General features: G+C 35.1%; 1 protein-coding gene across 1 annotated transcript; it reads right to left on the reverse strand.

The window, feature by feature from the left end:
- Positions 1-6548: 6548 nt before the first annotated feature.
- Positions 6549-7514, reverse strand: Or7g24 (olfactory receptor family 7 subfamily G member 24). Its single transcript, NM_001000883.1, is given in 1 exon segment — positions 6549-7514. A coding segment is annotated over 1 exon segment (966 nt).
- Between the last annotated feature and the right edge of the window lie 2131 nt (positions 7515-9645).

Here is a 9645-nt window from a genome sequence, read left to right on the forward strand (position 1 = left end):
TGATTTGTATTTTGGGACATTATGTTGATTATTCCTGAGTGTTGCTCTGGCCCATGAACCAAGAAACTCAGCTTAGCGTGGGACCAGTAACTTGGGGGGAGTTGTCAGATCCACACTGTGTGTAGTCTGTCCTACCCCTTGGAACATATGTTTAAACTGACCCATTGATACTTGAGGTATTCATGATAGATATGATTATTGCTTGGAGCCACTGGTAAGCTTCTATAAGTGAGTCACAGAAGGTACATTTGAAATTTTGAAGTATATATCTGCCGTTGTCTAAAGATAACTATTTTCCCTTTGCAATATTTTATTGGTCTACTTACTATTATAACATAGGTGAAAATGAAACGTGACAAGAGGTCACCAAGGTTAAAATGTGACTTGAGATGCTCATCATGATCTGAGTACTATCTCACCAGATAAATATAAAGCAGAATATGAACACCAAAAATCCATTGTCCAATGTCATATAATGATAGGACTAAGGACCCAAGCAAGATACATGAGGATCTGCCTAATTGCCTATTACTTCCATTCCTATTACAATGCTATCTATGCCAAGCATGTGTCTATGGTCTCAGGGGATGTGTTGACTGAAAAATGTAAGAGTAACACCTGGTTTAATGATTATCTTCAATGGTAAGCAGGCATCATCAAGAATTGGACAGCAGCAGCCTTATAACACATTTCTGGGAAACACTGAAAGATATCAACATAAAACCAGTTTTCACAGTGGGCAAAACTTTGGGCAATACTTGTGGTCATACAATATTTAAAGGAAAAATGGTATAATGTATGATTGTTCATTGTAACCAGTGGATTAACTAGATGGTGGAAGACTTGAAAAAAACATGATTGGAAAATTGATGAGAAAGTCATTTGAATAAATTGTATGTAAATATATCCCTCCATATGACTGAAGGGAGTAAAGATAATCATGTGCTATGTCAATTCTCATAAAAAGATGACTTCAGCTCAGAATGATCTCAGTGATCATGTAGATAGAAAGACCCATGCTGTAGACAGGCAGTCTCTTTTCCTACTCATTCTTGTTTTAACCAAAGAGGCCCATGAATAAAGTGGCCATGCTGGTAGAGATGGATATTAAGCATAGGCTTTTCAAAACGGTCTGACACTCACTAAGGCTGACATAGCTAATGAATGCCACAAATGCCAACAGTAGAGATGAAATCAAATTCTTAAAATGGTATGGTTCTCCAAGGTTATTAGCCTATGACCTGATGGATAGGTAATTGAATTAGATGACTTCTGTAGAAAGGGAAGTATATACTAACTGGGAGAGATATTTATTCTGGCTTTGGATTTTCATTTCCTGCACTTAATGATTCTGCAAAAAAAAACCATAAATGGACATAAAGTATGCATTTCCCCTATGATTTCTATTTTATATAGTATTACTTTTATCTAAGAATCTCATTTCACATCCAGATAACTGTGACAGTGGGCCCTTAAGCATGCAATTCCCTGGTAATGCAATGCTCAACTACAATCTAGAAGTAGTTAGTCTGATAGAAATATGGAATGGTGATCTGAAGACCCACATGCAATGCAAACTATGGGGCAACATCCTCAAGGGCAGAAATAGAGTTCTCAAGAAGTCAGTTTATGATTTGTATCCATATCAACTATGTATTTTGTCTTCTTCCATTGGCAGAATGCATGGGTATAGGAATCAAGGGGTAGAAAAGAGAATTGTTGAAATTGTGATCACTCCTAATGACATAATAGAAAGTTCTTTGCTTCCCATTTCTATGGCATTAAGTATTCCTGGGTGATGTGTTTGACTACCGAGGAGTGGGGTGCTCTTGCAAACACAACCATTCCATTGATCAAAAGCCATAGATTTCCCTCTGTTCATTTTTGGCTTCTGATGTTTTTAAGAACAGTCTAAGAAAGGGTTGTAAGTATTAGAAGGTGTGAGTGATCCAGATAATCAAGGGAGAAATAGCATTAAATCTCTATATTGGAGGTAAGGAAGACTATAGCTGGAATACAGAAAAACTTTTATGGCATCTCTTGGTAATCCTACATTTGTTATTAAATTCATTGTGAAACTACAGCAACCTAGTTCATGCAGTATGATAAAGGGCACATACCCATCACTAAAAAAAATGTATGGGTCACTCCTCCAATAAAATGCCAAAGTCTGCTTGGGATGCTTACTGAAGATGAAAGAAAAAGAATAGGCAGTAAGTAAGATAGTAATATATACAAGCTAATGCCTAGAGACCAGTAACAAAGGCATAAATTATAATAGACATATGTGTTTCTGTTGTATTTTGTTAAGAGAGTGTTTGTACAGTTATCCCAGTTTTCTTTCCATTGTCTTTTGCTATGTCTTCTAATATCAATTAAGAGAATATCAATACCTATCATATTTAAGCTTGATATAGTTAAAAAATCCACTTCAATGGACATTGCCTTATATGCTAAATCTATAATGTACTTGCTGTTGTCCAGGGCATAGTTATATTATTCTGGGCATAAGAACAAGGTAATTATTGCTTTGACATGGAAACTAAGCCTGCCATAATGATATATGGTTGTGTGCTAGGATGACAAGGGGTAGAATGATGAAGGTTATTCTTGTTTGTAAATTTGAAGAACATAGTCTCTCTTTTGATTTACCTTTTATCCCTTTCATGGAAACCTAAAATCTTCACTGGCATTAGACCCCATTTATATAGGATTCTATAATATATTGAATATACAATCTGAGATATCCAGCTTCAGATACTGAAGAACTATTGAATTGCTTGACATTCGGTTCACTGGAAGTTGTTGTTTGAAGAGCTGGAATGCAGCCTGTATGTCAGTCTATACATCTCTGAAAGATCTAATACACACATACACACACACACACACAAACACACACACACACACACACACACATATATTCAAAATGTTATATTATTCTATGGGATTAAAATGAATTATTTAAATGTACATTTTTAATTAACACATTTGAATATAAATTATGTAATGCAAATATTGAACATTCAAAGCATGTCTCAGTGAATTTTAAATATACTTTTTTCATTCACATTATTAGTATATTAAAATTGTGTGTGTCTTTTTATGTTTGTATATATCCCATATTAAAACAAAAGAATATTACCAGTCTTAGATTTAAATGTGTCCTAATTATTAATATTGAATACAATTATAGTTATTTCATAAATTGTCACCCCCACTCCAGTAGAGTCTGTGTGATGTGAAGCCCTTATGCTTCGTTTCTATGCAGAACAGAGGCCTGTGCCTGGAATGGCTTGGCCTCCTGGAGGTCCTGGCCGTCTCCCTACAAATAGATAATGACCAGGGTCTATGCTGGCGGTGGAGGTGCCTTCTGTGTTTTAGACTTGGTGATTTTAGCAACTTTAAGCCTGTCAACAATATCTGATTTTAAGAATATAGCAGTGTGGGAAGATGGCCATGTACCTTTAGATGTCTCAGGAACTGAAAGTTCAGAGACAGAAAACGTCTCACACCATCATGACCCTGATAAACTCAACGGCTGCGATGCATTCAAATACTGTATCCATTAGCTCCCAGTAAATAGGAGAGAAATTAATTGCAGTTACTAACAACATGACTGTTCCAGAAGAGCATTTCCCCTCTTTTGGAAAAGTTTTGTTTAGCACGATTCAAAATAGTAATGATTCTTTTAAAAAGATCATAGACAAGTTCCAACAAGTTGAACAAACTTATCAAGAGTTAACTATGGTTACAAAAGTTTCCTTACTAATCTGAGAGGCCATAAACATAAAGTTTAAACTTTATTAAAACAAAAGTAAATGATGAATACATACCTGGTGCCCACAAATCTGGCAGTATAACTGCAGTTTTTTAAACTATTGTTTGTGGCTGAGAATTGTTTCCTAGACTGCACGTTCTGCTTTCCTCCTTACAAGAGACATTTGGTGGGGTGATGAATAAGAGCTGGATGACTGCCAATTATGATGTACCTGTTCTAACTGCTTAAATCTACGCCAAGAAGTAAAGCTTTTTGCAACAGCACACACCTCGAGTTTGTGTCTGTCTGTCACGCTGAATCCATTCTCTACCTAAAATCCAAGCCTTGGTCCCTCTGCTGACACACTCCCCTGCGTGGTCTGAGACAATAAATATTTTGATACCTTGATTTAGATTTCATAAAAAATGATTTCTATTTGAACTGGTTTCTACATGTCTGGGAAGTCATTCTGGCCCAAAATTTTCATGTAGAGCCTAATGAAAAGAAAAAATGAAATATAGGTCTATGTTCTTGTGTAGGAACTTTCTTGGCAAAGTCATTTTGAGGCAGGAGTCAGTGCCTCAGAAGAGTCAAGTTGAGATTTGTGATGACCTAATTCCTTCCCCTAGGCTCCACTTATGAATTATAAAGCAGCTGTGTCTTAGATATAAGGCATTCTCTTTGCTAAAATCTTCTGATTTAGTGTTCTGCTGACCTTGGCATTTCCAACCTATGAATAGTATACAGTTTCTATTAGCTTGCTTGACTTAAGTCATCTTCTTATGTAAGACTTCTGGGTTATTCGTTTTGTCTTCCCTTTTTCTTTACAGTCCTAATCCTCCCATAACACAATAAAATTCAATACATTTATTCCTGCAGGTCAGCATGGAATAAGGTATCCAATATTAACATGAGAAAATACAGAGAAATACCATAGTTTAGTAAAAATGATCATAAAAATAATAACTCATAAATTAAAGACCATATGTGAATTATTGAATGTATGAGTCTGACAAAGCATTAGAATTTGTGTATGTGTGTGAGTGTGTGTGTGTGTGTGTGTATGTGTGTGTGTTTTGTATATGCTGTGTTTATATGCTTTCCTCATGTTTTTTCTTCATCTCATTTACTGCTTTTAAATTATTTTCTAATATTCTGATGTTTTTAATCTAATTAATTTTTATAATACATTCTTAGATGCCAGTTCATTTGGCAATAAGAGACAGGAAACTTGTGGATCTGTTTTGGAATGGAGTTGGAAAGGGCAAGATGGGGTTGAGGAAGGGAAAACTGTAACTGGAATATACTATATTGAAAAAAATTACATTCAATAAAAGAAAAAGACAAGGACTTAATAGTGTAGAATTTAAAGGATCAAGAACAAATTTCCAAAGACTTTATTGACCATAAAAATAAAAGTTTCTACCTTAAACATTCACATTAATAGAGGTTTAATTTACTTAATATTGAGTTTTTCTTCATTGGTAACTAGTGTCAAAAAATTGTCTCTGAGCACTGTTGCAATATAACTATTCCACATTAATGATTGTGTACCATGAAAAGCATTAAATATATATCTACCCCAAAGGCTTTCCTTATCAAGAGTATGTCATACAAATCTATTCACATATTGTAAAAGCTAAACACTTGCTTTAAATATGCATAATTCTACTTTTCGAATATTACATCTTCCATTGGTGACCAGAAAAGCCATCCTCTGCTACATATGAAGTTGGAGACATGAGTCAGTCTGTATATAGTCTTCAGGTAGTGGTTTATTCCCTGGAAGGACTGGTTGGTTGGCATTGTTGTTATTATGAGATTGCAAGCCCCTTCAACTCTTTCAATCCTTTAATTGCACCAACAGATTTCCCCTTCCCCGTTCAGTGGTTTGCTGCTAGCAGTCCCCTCTGTATTTGACATGTTCTTGCTCTGTCTCTCAGGAGAGATCTATATCTGGTACCTATAAGCATGCACTTCTTAGCTTCATCATTCTTGCCTAATTTTTGAGGATATATCACATGTGGGGCAGGCTCTGAAAGGCCATTCCTTCAGTCTCTGCTCCAAAGTTAGCCTTCACATCCACTCCTATGGATATCTGTGTTCCCCTTTTTAAGAAGGAGTGAAGCATCTGCATTTGGGTCATCCTTCTTCTTGAGTTTAATGTGGTCTGTGGATTGCATCTTGGGTAATTCGAGCTTTTGGACTAATATCCACTTATCAGTGAGTTCATACCATGTGTGGTTTTCTGTGATTGGATTACCTCACTCAGGATGATATTTTTTTTACCTCATTCCATTCGCCTATGAATTTCATGAAATCACTGTTTTTGATAGCTGAGTAGATGTACCACAGTTTCAATATCCATTACTCTGTTGAAGGGCATCTGGGTTCTTTCCAAGTTCTGGCTAACCATATGGAGTGATTGAGCAATCTGTGTGAGCGTGGGTCTACATCTCATCCATTTCTTCTCTCCAGAATGACTTGAATACCACAAGTGTTTGTGACTTTGCCATAAACACATCTCTAGAGACAAAAATCAATGCTCAAAAAGCTTACAGCTCTGAGCTCACACTTTAATTCCAACATGGGTCTGCAGAGAAAGGAGCATCATCAAAGGTTCAAGGCAATTAGAAGTGTCAGCTAGCTTTTTATTCTTGGCTGTAATCAGTGTATCTCAGGCAGACATTTTTCATCAGTTTGTTCTCTGTATGCTTTCTCCAAACTACATTTACCAGCAATCTCTAAGAAATGTTGTATGGAGTTTAAAAATTTGACACTTTGGTTTAAGTTATTCCTCTGTGAAGTTCACATGTGATGATAAAACAGCACACAATCTTGTGATGAATTTTCTCAGGGCTTGCTTCATGTCCTTGTTTCTCAGGCTGTAGATAAATGGATTCAACATCTGAGGAACTACAGAATACATAACAGAAGCCACTATAGACTTTTCAGGAGAGTCAGTCACTGAAGAGCTGATATACACACCCAAAATTGTGCCATAAAACAAGGAGACAACACATAGGTGAGATCCACAAGTGGAAAATATTTTATATCTTCGCCCAGATGATGGCATTCTTAGAACTGCTGATAAAATATGAGTGTAAGAAAAAATTATCCCAGAGATAGGAATTCCCCCAAATATACATGATGCAAAATACACCAGGATGTTATTAATGAGTGTATCAGAACATGAAAGCTTGATGAGCTGAGCAAGTTCACAGAAGAAATGAGGGATTTCCACATCTTTGCAGAATGACAAGTGAAGAACCATCAGCGTGTGCAAGAGACCAAACACAAGGCTAAGGAGCAGTGAAACTAGAACCATCAGGACACAACAGGAAGGATTCATTATTGTGGAATACCTCAGAGGGTGACAAACGGCCACATAGCGATCATAGGCCATCACCGCAAGAAGACAGTTTTCAAGGCCAGTGAAAACCAACACAAACCAAACTTGTGTGAGGCAACCAGTGTAAGTGATGCTTTGATTCTGGGTTATCATGTTTATAAGCATATTTGGGATTGTATTTGTGCTTAAACAGATATCATTAATAGAAAGACTAGAGAGAAAAAAGTACATTGGGGTTTGTAAGTGTAGGTCAGAGCTGACAGCCAAGATGATGAGCAGATTTCCTAGTACAGTGACTAAATATATGCAGAGGAACAAGCTGAAGATAAGGGGCTGGAGCTGAGCATCACCAGTTAGTCCTAGAAGAAGAAATTCTAAAACAGCTGAATGATTTCTGGATTGCATTAGACTGATACTTCTTTTGGAAATAATACAGGAAATTAAAAGAACCTTTGCTAGATTTAGCTTGATGGAAACGAAAATTCTTGGAATGCTTTATTCTTCATGATTGCTTCAAGGTATACGGCCCTGCAGAATTTAATCAACATTTAGAAATATTTATAAAATATGAGACTGAACACCTAGAAAGGAAAAAAGAAAATAAACTTTTAAAATAGATAACATAAAAGTTTAATTAACTGACTAATGATTGATGCTCACTTCCATTTTCCACTTGCCAATGCCATTTGTTTATTTGTTTTGTCAGGCTCCAACATTTTAAAAAGTGCTAAACCATTGAACCTTATGAAATATGACACATAATTTCATAATTAATCTATGCTTTTGAGAATCTAACATGAGATTGGATCACCTGCACTTATATTCTATGTAAAATATATGAACTTTGTCATGCTGGAAAATAATTTGAAGAGCACCTGAAATGATAGATGGGATGCTTTATGCCCTCAGCTACACAAGGACAGAGAACTCCTCATGGACACCAAGAACACTGCCAACATTAAAAAAGAAACATGATTATAAACCAGATTCTGGAACTTTATGCAACTTTCTAGAACAAGTCCTGCTAAGACACTCATGAAAAGATTTAAAATATCTAGAGGATATCTCAGCTTTCAGAATTTAACATTTTACTTTATTTTTCCTGAATTGGACTATGTTTCACCTTTAGGATATTCTTCAATATATATATAAAACTATATGTACATATATAGTTAAATAGTGCTAATGGAGAGAACATCTATTGAAGATGTACATTAAATCTTTCATTTTAAGGTGAAGTAAGTTAATATGTGAGAAGAAAATTGTCCTTGATGTGTAGAGACCGAAAGAACATTTGCTTGTTTGATGTTGGTGACAGCGTGTACTTGAGAATGTGTTGAGCAGGAGATTACTTGGCACCTACTTGTCAGTATACATTTAGCTTTTTCATTGTTTCCTTTTTTATAATTGTATAAAACAGTATTTTTGCAAATATGTTAATGAAGTACTTACTATCTCTGTTTTCATGAAGAGTGATGTTCAACATTTCACAAAATGTGTGAAAGCAGACAGTCCTTTTCTCAGGTAAGGCAGGCTCAAAAATGACTCACAAGTTATAAAACAAGTAGGTAGTCATTACCAGAGAGGCTGTCGATGGCTTATGACTTAGGTATTTTGAATGAAAATATATTTGGTTGACACCCATATTCCCAAATTTCCCAGGGGTTGATATCTAAATCTCATTATAATGAAGAAATAAATGTGATCCCAGGTGTGCAAGTGTATAAATATTACTAGGCAAAAAGACAAGTATTAAGGATATGTGACTTATTGACTCTATGGCCATGCTTCTATCACCCAGTGTTCTCTGCTTTTTGTTTCCTCAAACGATCAGTTTTTACACATGAACCATTAAAATTTTGTAATCAATTCATGCATTGTGTTGTTTATTCTTTGTTTTCAAGACACTCATTTGAATTCAAAATCTAAAACTATGAATTATATATTTGTGGATGCTCATAAGACTAAATATTCTTGTATTATAAAATTATTGATGGCCATTAATAATTGGATACTAATTGTTTTTAACATTAAAACAATGTTTTTAAAAGTAACCAGAATTTTGCCTCATTAATTTTAGTTACTGTATCTCCATAGCTCTCAATCTTTTTATTTATCTATGTATAATCTACCTGTCTATTTGTGCAATCTACTCATATATTTTTTTGAATGTGAGTTTCCCATTGTGGTTCTCTACAAGCAGGAGAATAGATGCAATATTTTTTTCCATAATGAGGAATCCAAGATTGTATTTTAAGTTTTAATTTTTGGTTCCAGTCATATTAGTCACAGTATCAATCCTTTTTCTTTCTAACATTTGTTAGGCTACATTTATAGGCCTCATTCTAATTAATTAGTTAACACTGATGAAAATCTGAGTTTCACTGTAAGATTTTCATATGTTAGGGTAATTCCTTAATTTTCTTTCCCTACTCTCCATCTACTTCCCTCCTTCTTTGGGATGATTTTTCTGAATCTAAAATTCCTTATATTATTTGTATGCCATCCTTGTTTAATTTATAAACAAAATAAGATA

The sequence above is a fragment of the Rattus norvegicus genome, chromosome 8 (assembly GCF_021556685.1).
Source record: "Rattus norvegicus strain SHRSP/BbbUtx chromosome 8, alternate assembly SHRSP_T2T, whole genome shotgun sequence".
In the NCBI taxonomy this organism is placed as follows: domain Eukaryota; kingdom Metazoa; phylum Chordata; class Mammalia; order Rodentia; family Muridae; genus Rattus; species Rattus norvegicus.